The 21,161-nt window shown below is 39.5% G+C and overlaps 1 protein-coding gene across 4 annotated transcripts in view; it reads left to right on the top strand.

Annotated features, from left to right (window-relative positions):
* The window catches only part of ATRN (attractin), a 177,911-nt gene that overhangs the window by 118,909 nt on the left and 37,841 nt on the right, over positions 1 to 21,161 (top strand). For all 4 annotated transcript variants that reach the window (XM_030914898.1, XM_030914901.1, XM_030914899.1 and 1 more), the window contains exons 22-24: positions 758 to 852; positions 3,744 to 3,822; positions 7,189 to 7,346. In XM_030914898.1, coding sequence (XP_030770758.1) covers positions 758 to 852; positions 3,744 to 3,822; positions 7,189 to 7,346 — 332 coding nt within the window. The remainder of the gene's footprint in view (positions 1 to 757; positions 853 to 3,743; positions 3,823 to 7,188; positions 7,347 to 21,161) is intronic.

Below are 21,161 nucleotides of genomic sequence, written 5' to 3'. Positions count from 1 at the left end.
TTAATGAAACTATATAAAAATTTAAAATGAGAAACTATATAAAAATTTAAAACTTGTAGGAAACAACCATCCAAACCATAAAAAGCCACGGACTAGAGAAAATATTGACAAATTATCATATATTTGATAAAGAGTTTGTATCCAAAATACATAAGGAACTCTTCTTACAACTGAATAAGAAGACAATTCCAGTTAAAAACAGGCAAATATTTGAAAAGACATCTCATGAAAGAAGATATTACAGTGGCCAATAAGCACATTAAAAACGACTTAACATCATTAGTTATTTCGAATGGAGATATTAAAACCACAGTTAGATGCAGCCCTGAAGTGATTAGAATCCAACGCTAATGCCATGGCTTTATAGAAGACAGTGGTAATCTCACGTCTGCTTCTGCATTCAGTCTGTTGCAGTACATCTTTTTGGTTAAACACATGAAAAAAACCTGGCCTTACCAGACATGCAGTTGGAAAGGGTATAGTAATACCCTTTTAATAGCCTTTTCAGATAATTATGGATGTTATTTGATATTATGCTGAAACTGTACAACTGGTCATTTCTTTAAAGCAGTTTGATGGGTTAACCCAAATAAAATGATACTGCTCACAGACTTGATTTTCTTTGAGGAACCTAGGTGCAGGTGAGTTAAAGTGCTTTCCTCATTACTTTATAAGAAAAGCAGCCTGTATCTCTAAAGACCTGTTCTATTTTGTGTGTGTGTTTAGTTTTTAAATATGCATTTCTTTCTTTCCATAGATACTCTTCTTATTGACTATCAGTTCACTTTTAGTCTATCCCAGGAAGATGACCGCTATTACACAGCTATCAATTTTGTGGCTACTCCTGATGAAGTAAGATTTTTTAAAGTCTTCCTATTTTGTTTTGAATTTGTATGGATCTCTTTCTTGGTCATTATGGATAGAAGTACTGCCTTAACAGTGCTCTCCAGACTGGAGTATACGAGATGATCTCTAGAGGTATAGGAAAGAAATGTTACAATCTGTATTATCTCCTTTCCACGTAAAAGGCAAAAGTGGTGTTAATAAGATTTACCAGGATCTTAGACGCAGACTGACATTGATTCCACACGTACTTACTCTGCCTGTCAGCCCATCATGGCCTCATACAGAAAGGGGACTCCACCATCAGAGGGCAGACACCAGAGCCTGGATTTACTCTCTCAAGAGTGACCAGAGGCTTAAAGACTCTGCTGATTGAAATGCCAGTGATGCAGCCCCAATCAGACAGCAAAGGAGGGGAAATTTCTGCTCCTAGAGTGAGTTCTTAGCCTCATTAGGAGGCAAAACAGCAAAGGCTTAGTGGGGTCCAATAAGAATTTAGCCAGGAGTACTTTAAATTGTTAAAATATGTGTGTAAAATGTGGATTTCTTATCTGCTGTCATTAATGATGAAGCCCAGCCTGCCTTCAGGTATTACCTAGTGGTGGAAGGAAGGCCACACTGCATGACATTTAAAACTGAAGCATCCAGAACACGAAGATGCACCTGTACAGCTTCTTCAATGAAATATAAAGCCATGCAGTACCCACTTCAGTATTTAAAGAAATTTTGCTAAACTTAATGGTAAATTATTTAGGAACTTCCTTGGAGATTCCTTACTTCTCATGAACATACACAAAGCCATTTACCATTACAAAATTCCATTGACAATAAATGTGACAAATAATACATGGAAAACAATATGACAGTAAGCCAAAGTATATTGCTTTGTTAACAAATGTTATCTATAAACATTGCTAAATTTAATTTTAAAAGTAGAAGAAAGTCTACAGTGCGGTATGTTTACTATACAAGTAAATGAAAATAGGATTTGTTTTTAATATTCTATTTCAATGATAAAATTAAGAAAAAATATACTAGAAAAGATACATTCTCAAAAGTAAATTGCTTTTTAAGTAAAAATAATAAATTACTTTAAATGAATTATTTTATGGAAAAACTATTAAGTATTAATATATCATTTGAGTGGCTGTATTGACTGGAATTTTTTTCTTAAAGATTTTAGAATAAGATTATAACAAAAGTACCACACATGTAATGTATTCACTGCCTCATAAGCAAGTGTTTGAAGTGCTCAAAATCTTTCAGGATGTACTTGATGCTATTAATTTCATTAAAAAATTAAATATAGTAGAATCTTTGTAATACTTCTTAACCAGGTGGGAAGCGACCATGAAAATATTTGGACCTTTCTGGATTTCCCAGTTTATCTTAACAGAATACTTACTAGAGTTATCCAAATGCGTATGTTCTGTCTTCTATAAAAGCACAAGGATTTTAAGTTTATTGATTCTTTCTGTGGAAAGACATATGGTTGACCCTTGAGCAATACAGGTTAAAACTGTGAAGATCCACTTATACGCAGACTTTTTTCAACCAAACGTGTAATGAAAATATAGTATTTGCAAGATGTGAAACCTGATTATACGGAGGGTGGACTTTTCATATGCAAGGGTTTTATGGGCAGACTGCGGACTGGAGTATGTGTGGATTTGGGCATGCTCAGGGAGTCCTGGAACCAATGACCCACGTATACCAAGGGATGATTGTAATTGTTAGTTGTGTGCTGCCAGCAAATACTAAATACAAATAAGTAAACACTTGAGCTGTCCTTTCAAGATGAAGGTGAGGTCTTATCAGTAAATGAGAAGGTAAATGCTTTGTGAGGAAAATTTCTGGTTTAATGATCACATTTTTAAAATAGCTGTTTGGAAATGTTTCCATTGTTGTGATTTTGTGCTATTAAAGTGATCAAAACAACACCCTTAAAAATCTTATTCTAACCTCTCAAGATCTTTTAAAAATGAATAATTTCAGTACAGTTGGATTCTTCTGTAAAAGATAAAAATAAAACATTGATTAGTTTGCAGAAATAATTATTTGACCCCAGTTAAGAAATGTACTAGTAAAATTTCAGTTTGACTAATTATTAATGTTTTAATTTACCTAATATCACCAATAGTACACTTCCTCCATTGGCTTAACAGATTCCTCAGCAGTATCTTTATTAGTCGTTAAGACCAAGGATCAAAATAAATTAAGTTAGATTAGCCCTGTGAACTGCTATGAAGTGGTAGACAAGGTTTTCAAAACTAAGAAACCATACTCAATCATATTTCTCTTGAAATAATATTTTTAGTAAGAGAAAAGTATTTTTCAAATCATGAATATAATAAAATTATTTTTAAATTAAGTACATTTCGGCTTTATATGCTTTTTTTAAAGGCTGTTTCAAGTTTTGGAGAAGTTTTACACTGTATATAATCTATGAGTTTAGAATTACATGGGCTTCAGTTATAAATAAATATAATTTAGGGCACTTGATCAAGTGTTTTATTGATAGACAGACATTTGAACTTCAGACATTTGAAAACAGCTGCCCAGAGAATCTTTAGGAGGCTGATTCCCCAACACAGGTCAGAAGATGCAAATCATTGTGCTCTGATAGGGGTCTTTTTAAAAGGCACTTTCTCATGCAGTTAGGCATCTGATAAAGCATTAAATTACGTGTACTTTAATGGGAGGGAATGAAATTTTATTGGGGTATGTGCTTGTATTAAGGAAAATTGGTTAAAAATTTTGCTACTTCTTATGTGAGTTTCTCTAAAGACATCATAAAATATTTGTTATTAAGAACGTTTAGAGGAGTAAACTTTATTGCTTTATTTTAAAATGTAGAAACTGTTTTAATTAATTTTCTAATAATTTGTACCTCGCATCAGCAAAACAGGGATTTGGACATGTTCATCAATGCCTCCAAGAATTTCAACCTCAACATCACCTGGGCTGCCAGCTTCTCAGGTAAAGGCACACCTAGAGAAGACCCCCCAAATGGAGGTGTGATAGATTAAGAAATGTAATACAGAAATTGAGAAAGCGAGCTTAGGAGACAGACTGGTTTGAAACCACCCTTGCCACTTATTAACCTTGAGCAAGTGTCTAAATCCCTCTGTAAACCTTAACATTATTTTATTCATCTGTAAAGTGAGCATGATACTTACCTCTTAGAATTGTTGTATAGATTAAATTAGGTTATACCTACCAGAGCTTGCTGTGGTGTCAGGCTCTGTGTGGTTACTACCCTAGCCCACCATCACCATTTCTGTTCTTGCTCTGGCCACTGGCACTACCGTCATTGTCTACATCCATGCTTCAGAAGTGAAAAATTCAAATGATTCATCGTCTCAATAAATGAAAACATTTTAAATAAAATGAAATTTCAGTAGGTGCAGAGAAATGTAACTTGGGAATTAACGTTAAGCTCTAAAAGCGCAGCTCTTACTCTCTGTCTTACTGTGATTCACTGAAGATCTACTGTGTAGAAGATCTAAAGAAATAAAGGATGAAGGGCAAGTGCTATGACTCATGCCTTTAATCTCAACATTTTGGGAGACTGAGGCAGGAGGATTGCTTGAGCTCAGGAATTTAAGACCAGCCTGGGCAACATAATGAGACCGTGTCTCTAAAAAATAAAGAAAAAAAAAAACCGGATGTGGTGACGCATATCTGTAATGCCAACTACTCAGGAGACTGAGATGAGAGGATCACTTGAGCCCAGGAGTTGGAGGCTGCCCTGAGCCATGATCGTGCCATTGCACTCCAGTGTGGGCAAACAGAGCAAGATCCCATCTCTTTAAAAAAAAAAAAAAAAAGAGAAAGAAAGAAAAAAGGATAATCACTACTTGATAACTCAACAAGTAGATCCTGGTTTGAAATTTGTCCATTAAATTTACTTGCACCATGCTGTTAGGCAAGTTACTTAAGGTTTCTGAGCCAGTTTCCTCCTGTATAAAGTAGGATAGTAAAAACACCGTCCTGGCAGGGCGTGATAGCTCTTGCCTGTAATCCCAGCACTGTGGGAAGCCAAGGTGGGCAAATCATCTGAGGTCAAGAGTTCGAGACCAGCCTGGCCTACATGTTGAAACCCCGTCTCTACTAAAACTACAAAAATCAGCCAGGTGTGGAAGTACATGCCTGTAATCCCAGCTACTCAGGAGGCTGAGGTAGGAGAGTTGCTTGAACCTTGAAAGTAGAGGTTGGTGTGAGCCGAGATCACGCCACTGCACTCCAGCCTCGGTGACAAAGTGAAACTCCATCTCAAAAAAAAAAAAATTAAAAAACAAACGAAAAAAACCTTCCCAAGTAGAGTGATATGAGAATTAAATGGGATAATAAATGAAGTAGTCAATGTAGTGCTTGAAATATGGTAAATGGTAACTATATTTTATCATCATTATTACTATTACAATACTGGGTTTTGTTTTAAAATCAAAAACACAAACCAATTAGAGTGATGCAAAATAAGAATATTACCTTGTGCTCGCCACTTACATTTATCGTCTTAAAACATTGTGTTGAATTTGAGAAAAGTTCAGAAACTCGCAATAAGGAGAGACTTTTTTTTTTTTTTTTTTGAGACGGAGTCTCGCTGTCACCCAGGCTGGAGTACAGTGGCTGGATCTCAGCTCACTGCAAGCTCCGCCTCCCGGGTTCACGCCATTCTCCTGCCTCAGCCTCCCGAGTAGCTGGGACTACAGGCGCCGGCCACCACGCCCGGCTAGTTTTTGTATTTTTTAGTAGAGACGAGGTTTCACCGTGTTAGCCAGGATGGTCTCGATCTCCTGACCTCATGATCCGCCCGTCTCGGCCTCCCAAAGTGCTGGGATTACAGGCTTGAGCCACCGCGCCGGCCGAGGAGAGACTTTTAAGAAAAAGTCTGAATTATCAGAGTCTTTGGAGAAAGGCAACATCTCCAGGCATGCGAAAGATTTGCAGTGAGCTGGGCCGTGGCTCATGTCTGTAATCCCAGCACTTTAGGAGGCTGAGGCAGGTGGATTACCTGAGGTCACAAGTTCAAGACCAGCCTGACCAACATAGTGAAACCCCATCTCTACTGAAAATACAAAATTGGCTGAGTGTGGTGGCGCATGCCTGTAATCCCAGCTACTTAAGAGGCTGAGGCAGGAGAATTGCTTGAACCTGGGAGGCGGAGGTTGCAGTGACCCAAGATTGCGTCATTGCACTCCAGCCTGGACAACAAGAGCAAAACTCCATCTCAAAAAAAGAAGAAAAAAAAAAGATTTGCAATGAGTGTCTCAATGAAGACGTGATAATCTGGGCTCTAGTCACAGGGTCTAACTCAGACATGGAAAAAAGTCCATTTCATTAATCTTTATCAGCACTTGAATTCCTGGCTGAGGGAGAATGTGGAACATTGAAGGACTGTCTAGGAATAGGATGGAGTTATACCAGATTAGGAGGACTTAAATACCATGGTAGCTGGCAGTAGAAGGGAGGACTGAGTGACCCCTTGAGCCCCTCCTCCCTGCTACTGCGGGTTAGGCAGTGAGCGGTACATCAGCATTACTGGCATGGGAGTCTGGCACATTGCCAAGGAGGTGTAAAGGAGAAATGCAAAGGAATTGAAGTGGTGTGGGCAAAGTGAATGCCAGTGCTTGTTGATAGGATTCTACTGGTGTCTGTATTTTCATGATCATGTGTGTTGCCTTTTTGGGGGTGGGGCAAGGGTGGAAGGGAGTTACATGGATTCCTGGTAAAACCTTTTTTTTGAGACGGCGTTTCAGTCTTGTTGCCCAGGCTGGAGTGCAATGGCACGATCTTGGCTCACCGCAACCTCCGCCTCCCGGGTTCAAGCGATTCTCCTGCCTCAGCCTGCTGAGTAGCTGAGATTACAGGCATGCGCCACCACGGCTGGCTAATTGTGTATTTTTAGTAGAGACAGGGTTTCTCCATGTTTGTCAGGCTGGTCTCGAACTCCCGACCTCAGGTGATCCACCCACCTCGGTCTCCCAAAGTGCTGGGATTACAGGTGTGAGCCACTGCACCCGGCTGGTAAAGCCATTTTGGCTAGGGACATAGGCTTGTGTATCAACCTGCCCAGCTTTAAATCTTATCTCCATTTCTTGCTGGCTGTGTGACTTGAGGGAAGTTATTTACTTTCTCTGAACCTCAATTTCCCAATCTGTAAATGAAGATGATAATAGGGCAACTGTGAGGATTAAATGAGATTGAGCTCTTAAAGGCTGTTACTGGAACACAGGAAATGTTTGATAAATGCTGTTGTCCTTATTATTAATGAGGCCAGATTCTGTTCTCCCCCTACGCCCCAAAAAATGTCTCTTCTCTTTCATGTTTTTCTTCTAACAGCTGGAACCCAGGCTGGAGAAGAGATGCCTGTTGTTTCAAAAACCAACATTAAGGAGTACAAAGATAGTTTCTCTAATGAGAAGTTTGATTTTCGCAACCACCCAAATATCACTTTCTTTGTTTATGTCAGTAATTTCACCTGGCCCATCAAAATTCAGGTAAGAAGAGCTTTTTGGTCTCATACCTGCAAAGATGGTGAAATCTCTTTAGTAAGACTAAATTTGCTAATTTGGAGCTTGTGGTAAATGAGATGTGCAATGTGGCCTTGCCTTTGTAATGTCTATGGCAGAGGAGTGCTGAGTACATGCATGCTGCACAGAAGATTGGAGTGGGGATGGACTGTATCAGTCAGAAAGGACATTTGCAAAAGCACTGTTGAAAGCAAGTTGGCATGTAACAGATTTGGTCATTATAAACGTATTCACTTCTTCAGTAAGCACTTGCCATGTGAAAACCTGTAGGGCTTCACAAAGAACTTCAATTCTAGAGTAAGGTGGATGTAAGTGAAACAAACCCACATATAACGACTGAAAGCCAGAGTGTGGAAAGTGACATGAGATGATCCCAGAAATGCTATCAAAGTTTAAAGGAGGACAGCTGGGGAGGCTGTGTTGAAGAACATCAGCCTTGTAGTCAGACAGAGGTGGTTTGATTCCTGGCTCCTATACAAATCATGCAGCCTTTCCAAGTCTCCAGTTCTCTGTGCATGTGACCTGAAGGGTAGTTGTAAGCGGCTGTGCGACTGCTGCAGTGTCTTGTTTTCAGCCTACTCCTTTCCTCTGTTCCCAGGGGGCCAGTGTACTCCCTCTTGTCCAAGACCCATGGCCCCATTTTAGCTTTTTATACTCATGTCCCCTGGGGCCTTTCCTCAATACCTTCTGCTTCTTACCTTCTTTATTTAGGTAAATGTGGAGGTTGGGGATAGGTGGGCTTTCAGGGACTGGTTCACCTTTAACCATAGAAGCATGGTCACTGGACGGAGGCTGTTGCCGTTTGCCAAAGTTCAGAAGCATAATCAACCTCAGAAGCAAGTCATCACAAACATATGAAAAAAGTTCAACATCACTGATCATTAGAGAAATGCAAATCAAAACCACAGTGAGATACCATCTCACACCAGTCAGAATGTCTGTTATTAAAAAGTCAAAAAAGAACAGATGCTGGCAAGGCTATAGAGAAACAGCAATGCTTTTACACTGTTGGTGAAAGTGTAAATTAGTTCAGCCATTGTGGAAGACAGTGTGGCAAATCCTCAAAGACCTAGAGGCAGAAATACCATTTGACCCAGCCATCCCATTACTGGATGTATATCCAAAAGAATATAAATTATTCTGTTACAAAGATACATGCACATGTATGTTCATTGAAGCACTATTCACAATAGCAAAGACATGGAATCAACCTAAATGCCCATCAACAATAGACTGTATAAAGAAAATGTGGTACATATACACCATGGAATACTATGCAGCCATAAAAAGGAATGAGATCATGTCCTTTGCAGGGACATGGGTGGAACTGGAGGCCATTATCCTTAGCAAACTAATGCAGGAACAGAAAACCAGGTACCATGTGTTCTCACTTATAAGTGGGAGCTGAGAACACATGGACACATGGTGGGGAACAGCACACACTGGAGCTTGTTGGAGAGTGATGGGGAGGAGGGAGAGCGTCAGGAAGAATAGCTAGTGGATACTGGGCTTAATACCTAGGTGATGAGATGATGGCACATTATGGCACACGTTTACCTATGTAACAAACCTGTACATCCTGCACATGTACCCCTGAACTTAAAAATTAACAACAAAAACAAGTTATCGCTCATCAATTAGGATGCCTTGAAACTGTGACTAAAGAACAGTTGATCTTTCCATTCTGGAAATATGGAGCACAAAAACTATGTTGTACTTTTTCTCACCACCCTCTCTCCTTTTCCTGTCTCCATGGTCTAAGGTTTGTTAATCCTCTCATTGGCTTCTCCCTTTGCCCTTGCATACTCCCTGTGTCCCTCCTCAGCCAGTCTTGTAAGCATCAGCTACGCTTCCTATTCCTGTTTCCTCTTGTCTAGTCACCCATCTGCTCACAGTGGTCTGGCCTCTTCTCTCACCACATCCTGAAACGGTCCTGTCATAGTGGGCCCCAGTGATGGAATTCTTCAGTCCCCTTTTTCTCTCATTGTATGGCTTTGAATCATCATCTTTCTTGTCTTCCTGGATTTTTCTTTCCCTCATTCTCTGGCCAGTCTTTTTAGGGAATCCTCTTCCTCTTCCTTAAACACTGGGCTTGTCTAGGATTCAGACCCGGTCCTTTTCTCTCTTTACTCAGTTTCCTGCATGTGGGACTTGTGGTGCCACATCTATTCTGGTGATTCTCAGTGCTGTCTTCAGACCAGCACTGGCAGTTGCTGCCTGGACAGCCTTACCTGGGTAGTCAAAGCTCCCTATGTTTGGTGCATATTCCTTCTTGTGATCTTAGCCCCAGACTTCCATGCTTCCTTTCTCTGTAAACACCACCACCAATCACCCTGTTGCACAAGCCTGGGTCTGAAGATCATTTGCATTCCTGGGATAAACCCAACTTGGGCATGACGTATTATTGCCTTACTTTACACATTGTTGGATTCAGTTTGTTAACATTTTTGATTAGAATTTTGTATCTATTTCATGAGTAAGAATGTCCGATAATTTTCCCTTCCTGTCCTTGTTATGGTTTTGGTATCATGTTAAACTAACCTTTAATAATTATAATTTGAGGAGTTTTCACTCTTTCTCGTCTCTGGAGAATATGTAAGATTAGAGTTAACTGAACCTCAAGTACTTGGTAGCTCTCACCTGTAAAATCATTTGATCCTAGTGTCTTATTTGTGGAGATATTTTTTAGCTGCTGATTCAGCTTCTTTAGTAGTTATAGGATATTTTGAATTTCCTCTTTATTTGATTCACTTTTTAACATTTTTTCTAGGTATTTATATCATGTTTTTAAATGTATTTTTAATTTTACTTTTTAAATTGATAGATAATTGTACATATTTATGAGTTACATGAGATATTTTGATACATGCATACAATGTGTAATGATCAAATAAGAGTAATTAGGATATCCATCACCTCAAACATTTATCATTTCTTTGTGTTGAGTACATTTCACATCTTCTAGCTATTTTGAAATAATGAATAAATTATTGCTAACTGTAGTCATGATGTGTATTGTGCCATTGAACACTAGAACTTATTCCTTCTAACTCTATTTTTATGCCCATTAACCTGTATCTCCCCAGCCCCTCAGCCACTGGTAACCACCATTCTACACTCTACCTCCATGAGATCAGTTTTTTTAGCTCACACATGTGAGTGAGAAAACATATTTGTCTTTCCGTGCCTGGCTTGTTTCACTTAACATAATGACCTCCAGTTCCATTCATGTTGCTGCGAAGAACAGATTTCATTCTTTTTGTGAATGAATAATATTTTGTTGTATAACATATACAACATTTTATTTGTCCATTCGGTTGTTGATGGACACGAAGGTCGATTTCGTATCTTCACTGTTGTGAATAGTGCTGCAATAAACGTTTGTAGCTTGCAGTATCTCTTCAGTATACTGATTTTCTTTCTTTTGGATATATACCCAGCAGTGGGATTGCTGGATCATGTGGTGGATCTGTTTTGAGCAGTCTTCATACTGTCTTCCATAGTGGCTGTACTAAATAATTTACATTCCCACCAGCAGTGAACTAGTATCCTCTTTCCCTGTATCCTTGCCAGCATCTGTTATTTTGTCTTTTTAATAATAGCCATTTTAACTGGGATGAGATGATTTCTCATTATGGTTTTGATTTGCGTTTGCCTGATAATTACTGATGTTGAGATTTTTTTCATATGCCTGTTGGCCATTTGTATGTCTTCTTTTGAGAAATGTGTTCAGATCATTTGCCCATTTTTAAATCACTTTTTTTTTTCTATTGAGTTGTTTGAATTCCTGGTGTATTCTGGTTATAAAAATCCCTTGTTGGAGGGATAGTTTCGAAATATTTTCTCCCATTCTATAAGCTTTCTCTTCACTCTCTTGTTTCCTTTTCTTTGTAGAGCTTTTTGGCTTGATATAATCCCCTTTGTCTATTTTTGCTTTTGTTGCCTGTGATTTCGGCGTCTTACACAAAACATCTTTGCCCAGACCAATGTCCTGAAGGATTTTCCCAATATTTTCTTCTAGTAGTTTTATAGTTTTAGGTCTTATACTTAAGCCTTTAATCCATTTAAATCTGATTTTTGTATGTGGTGAGAGAGAGGGACCTAGTGTTATTTTTCTGCACATGGATATCCAGTTTTCCCAGCACCATTTATTGAAGAACCTGTCCTTTCCCTCACTGAATATTCTTGACTCCATTACTGAAAAACAGTTGGCTGTGAATATGTGGATTTATTTCTGGGTTCTTTATTTTGTTCCACTGGTCTGTGTATCTGTTTTTATGCTGGTATCATGCTGTTATGGGTACTATAGCTTTGTAGCATATTTTGAAGTAAGGTGATAGGATGCCTCCAGTTTCATTCTTTTTGCTCAGAAATGCTTTGGTTGGCTGAGTACAGTGGCTCATGCCTATAATCCCAGCACTTTAATAGGCCAAGGCGGGTGGATCACCTGAGGTCAGGAGTTTGAGACCAGCCTGGCCAGCATGGCAAAACCCTGTCTCTAATAAAAATACAAAAATTAGCCATGTGCGGTGGTGGGTGCCTGTAATCCCAGCTACTTGGGAGGCTGGGGCAGAAGTATCTCTTGAACCTAGGAGGAAGAGGCTGCAGTGAGCCAAGATTGCACCACTACACTCTACCCTGGGCAAACAGAGCGAGACTCTGTCTCAAAAAGAAAAAAAGAAAAGAAAAAAAATGCTTTGGCTATTTGGGGTCTTCTGTGGTTGCATACAAATTTTAGAATTGTTTTTTCTATTTCTGTGAAGAATGTCATTGGTGTAGAGATTACATTGAATCTGTAGATAGCTTTTGGTAATATGGTTTTCTTCACAATATTAATTATTTCAGTCCACAAACATGGTGTCTCTTTCCATTTTTTTGTGACCTCTTCAATTTCTTACATCAATGTTTTATAGTTTTCCTTGTAAAGAGGACTTTCACCTCCTTGGTTAAATTTATTCCTACGGTTGTTTTTGGAAGTTTTAAAAAAATCTATTGAGAATGGGATTGCTTTCTTGATTTCTTCTTCTGCTAATTTGTTGCGCCTGTATAGAAATGCTTCTGATTTTTGTGTGTTGATTTTGTATCCTGCAACTTTACTGAGTTTATCAGTTCTTAGTTTTTTGGTGGAGCTTTTAGGGTTTTCTATATATAAGATTATATCAACTGCAAATAGGAACAATTTGACTTCCTCCTTTGAATTTGGATGCCCTTTATTTCTTTCTTTTGCCTAGTTGCTCTGGTCAAATATGTTGATAATTTGTTGATGCTGTCTTCTAATCTTCATAGCATCTGTGTTCATGAAATCCTTTGTCGTATTCCAATGTTGATAGCATTCATTATTCACAACAACCAAAGTGTGGAAACAACCCAAATATCTATCAGTGGATGAATGGATAAACAAAATGTGATCTGTATATATGTGTGTGTGTGTGTGTATGTGTATATATACACACACACACATACATACATATATAAAATAAAATGTTATTCAGCATTAAAAAGGAATGAAATTCTGATACATGCAATAACACAAGTAAACCTTGAAAACACACTAAGTGAAATAAGCTAGTTGCAAGAGGACAGATATTGAATTATTCCACTTACATGAACTGTCTAGAGTACACAAATTCTTTTTTTTTTATTATTATTATACTTTAAGTTCTAGGGTACATGTGCATAACGTGCAGGTTTGTTACGTATGTATACTTGTGCCATGTTGGTGTGCTGCACCCATCAACTCATCAGCACCCATCAACTCATCATTTACATCAGGTATAACTCCCAATGCAATCCCTCCCCCCTCCCATCTCCCCATAATAGGCCCCGGTGTGTGATGTTCCACTTCCCAAGTCCAAGTGATCTCATTGTTCAGTTCCCACCTATGAGTGAGAACATGCGGTGTTTGGTTTTCTGTTCTTGCGATAGTTTGCTGAGAGTGATGGTTTCCAGCTGCATCCATGTCCCTACAAAGGACCCAAACTCATCCTTTTTTATGGCTGCATAATATTGCATAGTGTATATGTGCCACATTTTCTTAATCCAGTCTGTCACTGATGGACATTTGGTTTGATTCCAAGTCTTTGCTATTGTGAATAGTGCCGCAATGAACATACGTGTGCATGTGTCTTTATAGCAGCATGATTTATAATCCTTTGGGTATGTACCCAGTAATGGGATGGCTGGGTCATATGGTACTTCTAGTTCTAGATCCTTGAGGAATCGCCATATTGTTTTCCATAATGGTTGAATCCCACCAGCAGTGTAAAAGTGTTCCTATTTCTCTACATCCTCTCCAGCACCTGTTGTTTCCTGACTTTTTTATGATTGCTGTTCTTTCACAAGCGTTCTTATACACCAGTAACAGACAAACAGAGAGCCAAATCACGAATGAACTTCCATTCACAATTGCTTCAAAGAGAATAAAATACCTAGGAATTCAACTTACAAGGGATGTAAAGGACCTCTTCAAGGAGAACTACAAACCACTGCTCAGTGAAATAAAAGAGGACACAAACAAATGGAAGAACATACCATGCTCATGGATAGGAAGAATCAATATCGTGAAAATGGCCATACTGCCCAAGGTAATTTATAGATCCAATGCCATCCCCATCAAGCTACCAATGAGTTTCTTCACAGAATTGGAAAAAACTGCTTTAAAGTTCATATGGAACCAAAAAAGAGCCTGCATTGCCAAGACAATCCTAAGTCAAAAGAACAAAGCTGGAGGCATCACGCTACCTGACTTCAAACTATACTACAAGGCTACAGTAACCAAAACAGCATGGTACTGATACCAAAACAGAGATATAGACCAATGGAACAGAACGGAGTCCTCAGAAGTAATACCACACATCTACAGCCATCTGATCTTTGACAAACCTGAGAAAAACAAGAAATAGGGAAAGGATTCCCTATTTAATAAATGGTGCTGGGAAAATTGGCTAGCCATAAGTAGAAAGCTGAAACTGGATCCTTTCCTTACTCCTTATACGAAAATTAATTCAAGATGGATTAGAGACTTAAATATTAGACCTAATACCATAAAAACCCTAGAAGAAAACCTAGGTAATACCATTCAGGACATAGGCATGGGCAAGGACTTCATGTCTAAAACACCAAAAGCAACAGCAACAAAAGCCAAAATTGGCAAATGGGATCTAATTAAACTAAAGAGCTTCTGCACAGCAAAAGAAACTACCATCAGAGTGAACAGGCAACCTATAGAATGGGAGAAAATTTTTGCAATCTACTCATCTGACAAAGGGCTAATATCCAGAACCTACAAAGAACTCAAACAAATTTACAAGAAAAAAACAACCCTATCAAAAAGTGGGCAAAGGATATGAACAGACATTTCTCAAAAGAAGACGTACATACAGCCAACAGACGCATGAAAAAATGCTCGTCATCACTGGCCATCAGAGAAATGCAAATCAAAACCACAATGAGATAGAGTACACAAATTCTTAGAGACAGAAAGTGGATTGGAGGTTACCAACAGCTAGGGGGAGTGGGAAATGGGGAATTACTGCTTTATGGTTATTATAGAGTTTCCCTTTGGGGTGATGAAAAAGCGTTGGAAGTGGGTAGTGATGTCAGTTGCACAAAATCGTTAATGTAATTATTGCCACTGATTTGTACGCTTAAAAATGGTTAAAGTGATTTTATGTTATATCCTACTACAATTAAAAAAGGTCTTTAAAAATCACAGCAAGATGTTTTTGTAGATACAGACAAGCTTATTCTGAAATTTGTATGAAAGGGCAAAAGTTCTAGAATAGCTGTAACAATTTAGAAAAAGAAGAATAAAATGGGAAGAATCAATTTACCCAATGTTAAGGCTTACTATTAGGTACAGTAATCAAGACATTGTTTCAGGTGGAAGGGTAGACACATAGATCAATGGGATAGGCTGATCTATAGATCCCAGAAATAGAACCACATGAATATGTCCAACTGATTCGGATTTGATTTTGTTTTTGGTGGTTTTTGAGGCAGGGTCTCACTATGATGTCCAGGCTGGTCTTGAACTCCTGGGCTCAAGTAACCCTCTTAGCCTCTTGAGTAGCTGGGATTACAGGTGCACACCACCACACCAGTTCCAGCTGAATTGTTTTTTTTTTTTTTTTTTGGAGACAGGGTCTCACTTTGTTGCCCAGGCCAGAGTGCAGTGGTGCAATCACGACACACTGCAGCCTCAACCTCCCTGGCTCAAGTGACCCTCCTGCCTCAGCCTCTCAAGTAGCTGGGACTATAGGCGCATACCACCATGCCTGGCTAGTTCTTTTTTTTTTTGGTAGAGATGGGATTTCCCTATGTTGCCTAGACTGGTCTCAAACTCCTGGGCTCAAGTGATCCCGCCTTGGCCTCCCAAAGTGCTAAGATTGCAGACATGAGCCGTTGCACCCAGCCCCCAGCTGATTTTTGACAAAGGCGCTGCAAAGGCAGTTCAGTGAAGAAAGGACAGCCTTTTAACAAGTAGTGTAGAGCAGTTGGACAACCATAGGCAAACAAGGGAATCTCTAAATCTCACATCTTATATAAAAATTAACTCAATATTGATCACAGATCTAAATGTAAAACATAAAACTATAAAACTTTTAGAAAAAAATATAGGAGAAAATCTTTGAATCCCAGAACTAAGCAAAAGGTTTTTAGACTTGATACTAAAAACATGATTCATAAAAGGAAAACTTGATGAACTGGACCACATAAAACCAAAAGTTTTTGCTCTGTGAAAAACCCTGTTATGAAGATGAAAAGGCAAGCTATGGACTGGGAGAAAATATTTGCAAACCATATTTCTGGGAAAGCACTTGAATTTAGAGTATAAGAACTCTCAAAACTCAACAGTAAACAAACAATTCAATTAGAAAACGGGCAAAAGGCCAGGTGCGGTGGCTCATGCCTGTAATCCCAGCACTTTGGGAGGCCGAGACGGGCGGATCATGAGGTCAGGAGATCGAGACCATCCTGGCTAACATGGTGAAACCTCGTCTCTACTAAAAATACAAAAAATTAGCTGGGCGTGGTAGCGGGCGCCTGTAGTCCCAGCTACTCGGGAGGCTGAGGCAGGAGAATAGTGTGAAGCTGGGAGGTAGAGCTTGCAGTGAGCCAAGATCGCATCACTGCACTCCAGCACCTGGGCTACAGAGCGAGATTCCATCTCAAAAAAAAAAAAAAAAAAAGAAATTGGGCAAAAGACATAAAGAGACATTTAACCAAAGAGGATATACATATGGTGAATAATGACATAAAAGATGATCGGCATCGATAACCGTTAGTGAGGTCGGGTGTGGTGGCTCACGCCTGTAATCCCAGCACTTTGGGAGGCCAAGGCAGACAGATCACCACTTGAGGTCAGGAGTTCAAGACCAGCCTGGCCAACATGGCAAAACCCCGTCTCTACTAAAAATAAAAAATTAGCCAGGCATGGTGGCACATGCCTATAGTCCCAGCTACTCCGGATGCTGAGGCAGGAGAATCGCTTGAACCCGGGAGGCAGAGGTTGCAGTGAGCTGAGATTGTGCTACTGCACTCCAACCTGGGTGACGGAATAAGACTCCCTTCTCAAAATAAAAATAAAATAACCATTAGAGAAATGCAAATTGAAAGCACAATGAGATATCACTACACACCTATCAAAATGACTAAAATTAAAAATAGTAATAACACCAAATGTTGGAGAGAGTGGGGGAAAGATTGGATCACTCATACATTGTTGGTGGGAATATAAGATGGTACAGTCACTCTGGAATATAGTTTGTCTGTTTCTTAAAAAACTAGTGTTATACTTATAACCCAACAATTGCATTCCTAGGCATTTATCCGAGAGAAATGAAAACCAGTGTTCTCACAAATATCTGTACACCCATGTTTATAGCACTTGACAGCAATATTTTACAGCTTTGTTTATAATAGCCCAAAACCGGAAACAAGCCAAATATTCCTCAACAAATGAATGCTTAAATAAGTGATGCTACATACACACCATGGCCTAATATCCAGCAACCAAAAGAAATGAACTTTTGATATACAGAAACACAACAACTTTGATAAATCAAAAGCAAATTTTGCTGATTGAAAAAGAAAATCTTAGAAATTTATATATGGCATGATTGCATTTATATAACATTTGAAAATGAAAATTTTAGATCTTGTATTCCTACACACATACTGAATATGTATCCTGAAGCTTCAAATTTCTCTGGCTTCTTAGGACTCTGATCTCTAGACCCTGTTTTAAGGGAGCTTATCTGATTAGGTCAGGCCTACCCACACAGAGGGAGGGAAGATACAGAGCGTGCCCGTCAGGAGGTGGAAATCTTGGGGGCATTCTTAGAATTCTCCCTGCCGTAGACTGCATTTGGAATAGAGCTTGCAGTGGTTTCAGTTGTTTCTCCGATCCGAAAGAGGTTGAGCTCTAGGTTCCAGTTAGTATAATTTCATTTTGGCAACATCTCCTGACACTATTAAGATATAGGTTATATATATTTGTTAGGTTATTTTCATGTAAAACACTTGATTAGGGTTCTAGTAAATAAAATTTATTGACTCATTTTAAGTTGAGATTGTTTTTGTACTGACATACCTCTCCATATTCTGAATCTAATTGAACATCATGCTTTGTTGCTTATAGCTGACAAATGATTAATACTTTTTAGATTCTTAGTGAAAATCTTGACTTAACGCTGCTGACACTTTTCCCAGTCTGTGCGTATAAGCAGGCTTTTGTGCTGGAGGTAGCCATCCTTGTTGCCAATGCCGAGTTCTAGTTTTTTTCCTTCCAGTTCCCTATTGCTCCACCCTCTGAAAGTCACTGAAGTGGTTTTAGAGCTTTCATTCTAGAGGGAGCTCTTCCCCACACTTACTTCTAAGAAGTAATAATTTTAAGTTTCAGAATCAAGGAGATGTTGATTTTCTTCCTGGTGTTTTGGTGTTCCTTATCTGGGCTCGATCACTAACTTAAATTAAGATCCACTTATGAACACTGCATGCAGGAGCACTTGCAAAAATAAGCGATGGCATGCTCACCATTTAGTTTGCCAAGATTTCCTTGAAAATGCAGGTAAGTTCTATTGCAAGCATGTCTTTTTGCTGTTTGGTACAAATGACCACACTATTCACTGTGACTAGACCCGTATCATCGTGTGTTCTCAGTCCTCGCACGACAGCCTGGTTGAAACTGGTTCTCTCTGCTTTGGGAACCGTATCTGACTGTGTGCTTTGTGGAGGGCTGAGCTGGTGTCTTCCTGGGTAGGTATATCATGTTCTCAACAAGGGCTGCATGTTTCTTTATTGCTGTTTTTCCCCCAGAGCCTTAGCTTTTCTAGGTGTGTAGCATGGCTCTTAAATACACACATTTAGCAACTGTGCAAATTCAGTAAAAATGGAGAGACTTATTTAAGTAAGAGAGTAGGGAAATGTCTAAATAGTGCAGTGTAGGCCATTCAGTTAAATTTCAGTATGGCTTTCAATGCAGGCAAAGCCGTTTTGCCTTTGATTCTCATTTTTTAAATGAGATTTTAAAAATTGAGATTATCATTTTTTTAAAGCAAAGTAACTGAGGAAATCTAATTCTCTACTTGGAAATTTGTGTAAGCATTGGGGCTTTAAAATGGTAATACTAAACTCCAATTCCTTCATTCTGAACCAATCCCAGGATTCTTTTCCATAATTAGGAACAGATCAAACCCTATAACTGCTGAGGGAACTTGAAACTGACTATAAAAATCTTTGTAAATGCAGCTAAAAAACAAACAAAACCCACAGAATGAAAAGTCCTGTTTCTAGGAGGATGGCGGGTGTGTTGGGGCCGGTTGTGCCTGTTTTTTGATCGGTTGTTCCTATGGGTGAGCACCCTTCCCTCTGCCCCTGCTTTCTGAAAGCTATCCTAGTTCTCCCCAGTAAGCCAGGGCTCAGCTGGCTTCAGCTATGTCCATAGTTTAGGAGTGTAGTATTCAAGATAAAAGATGGATGGGCAGACAGTGTGTATGTGAGGTGGGAAGGTGGGGTGGTGAGGCTCTGGCTTGTTCCTGACTCTGCAACAGAGGTTGTTACTGTAATGTGAAGCTAATATAGAAGCTGTCTGCATGCTTGCTGGGTGTTTCATCTACTGTTTTATGTAAGAGGCCAGTGTTCACAAGTAGAGGCAACACAGAATTGGTATTGAGAACTGGGCATTCATTTAGATTTTAGAGTTCTGTTTATGGGTGCTAACAGGATCGCTATACTGAGCAAGGGATGTGTGAAACTTTTGTTCACTTGGATGTGCTTTTTTTCTTATAACAGCTTTATTGAGATATAATTTACATACCATACAGTTCACTCATTTAAAGTACACAATTCAGTGGTTTTCAGTATATTCACAGAACTGTGCATCCACCCGTCACCACAGTCAATTTTAGAATATTTTCATCACTTCCAGAAGAAGCCCCTTAGCAGTCAGTCCCCATTCCTCCCTCTTCTGGCAACCCCCAGTCTGTATTTCCTGTCTCTATGGATTTGCCTATTCAAGTCACATCATGTTTTCAAGATTCACCTGTGTTTAGTATGTTTCAGTACTTATTCCTTGTTGTTATAACTGAGTAATACTCCTTATGTGTATGTACCACATTTTGTTTATTCATTTTTCTATTGATCGATACTTGGGTGGTTTTCACTCTTTGGCTGTTATGAATAGTGTCAGATATACTTTTCATGTTTATATTTACTGTATAATAACAATGCATATCCATACCTCCTGGTGTTAGTTATCTGTATCCTAAGAGTTTTAAGAATTATAAAGTCATGCTGTAATTCTAGCACTTAGGGAGGCCGAGGCAGGCAGATCACTTTAGCTCAGGAGTTTGAGACCAGCCTGGGCAACATAGTAAAACCCTGTCTCTACTAAAATACAAATATTAGCTGGGTGTGGTGAAGTGTTCCTATAGTCCCAGCTACTTGCAAGGCTGAGGCACGAGAATCACTTGAACCCCGGAGGCAGATGTTGCAGTGAGCCAAGATTGCGCCACTGTACTCCAGCTTGGGCGACAGAGCAAGACTCTGTCTCAAAACAAAACAAAACAAAAAAGAATTAAACTGTACTTAAAGTATGTGTCTTTCTTTGTTTCAAACTATATTTAAGGTTCTTGTACAGCCCTGTGGGTTTCATCATAAAGAAAAAATGTGTCATTCCTTCGTCTCGAAAGTCCCATCTCCTGCTTTTCAGCTTTGGCTTTGGTTGTCTCTTGTCAGCTCTTTAATGCTATTGTTCCCTTGGGTTTCATCTGGACTCTTTCCCTGGGTAATCTCATCCACACCATCTGGGAACATTGCCTGTGGCTGGATGGGTAAATCTTCGTCTCTAGCAGACTTCTCTCCTGTGATCTCCAGAGCCAGGAACCCACTAGACTTCCTTAAAATTCATTCAGCCAGCAGACTTTCTGGCCCAGAGCAGCAGCTGTGAGTGGACAGCAGGCACCTCCATTAGAAGCTCAGTATTGGAGGTGTGCCCATGCGTTCCTGGGAGCCATGAGAGGGGAGCAGAGTGCCCTATGTCACCTGAGTCCAAGTTAAGAGAGACCATACCAGAGCTGATCCCTAAGGAGCATGGGAGCTGGGAGAAGGGGGTGTTCATGGTAGGGAAAGGGAATGACCTGCCCTTTCAGGAGCTACCAGGAGTTTAGCAGAGCTGGTGACAGTGCTGTGAGCAAGGAGGTGGAGAGCTGGGGAAGACCATTATGAAGAGACTGGAGATTGTGGGCTGTGAACTGGAGTCCGGATGTGACTGGAAGTCGT

The sequence above is a fragment of the Rhinopithecus roxellana genome, chromosome 13 (assembly GCF_007565055.1).
Source record: "Rhinopithecus roxellana isolate Shanxi Qingling chromosome 13, ASM756505v1, whole genome shotgun sequence".
NCBI classification, from domain to species: domain Eukaryota; kingdom Metazoa; phylum Chordata; class Mammalia; order Primates; family Cercopithecidae; genus Rhinopithecus; species Rhinopithecus roxellana.
Note: the sequence above shows the minus strand (reverse complement) of the source record. Positions and strands in the feature narration are given on the sequence as shown.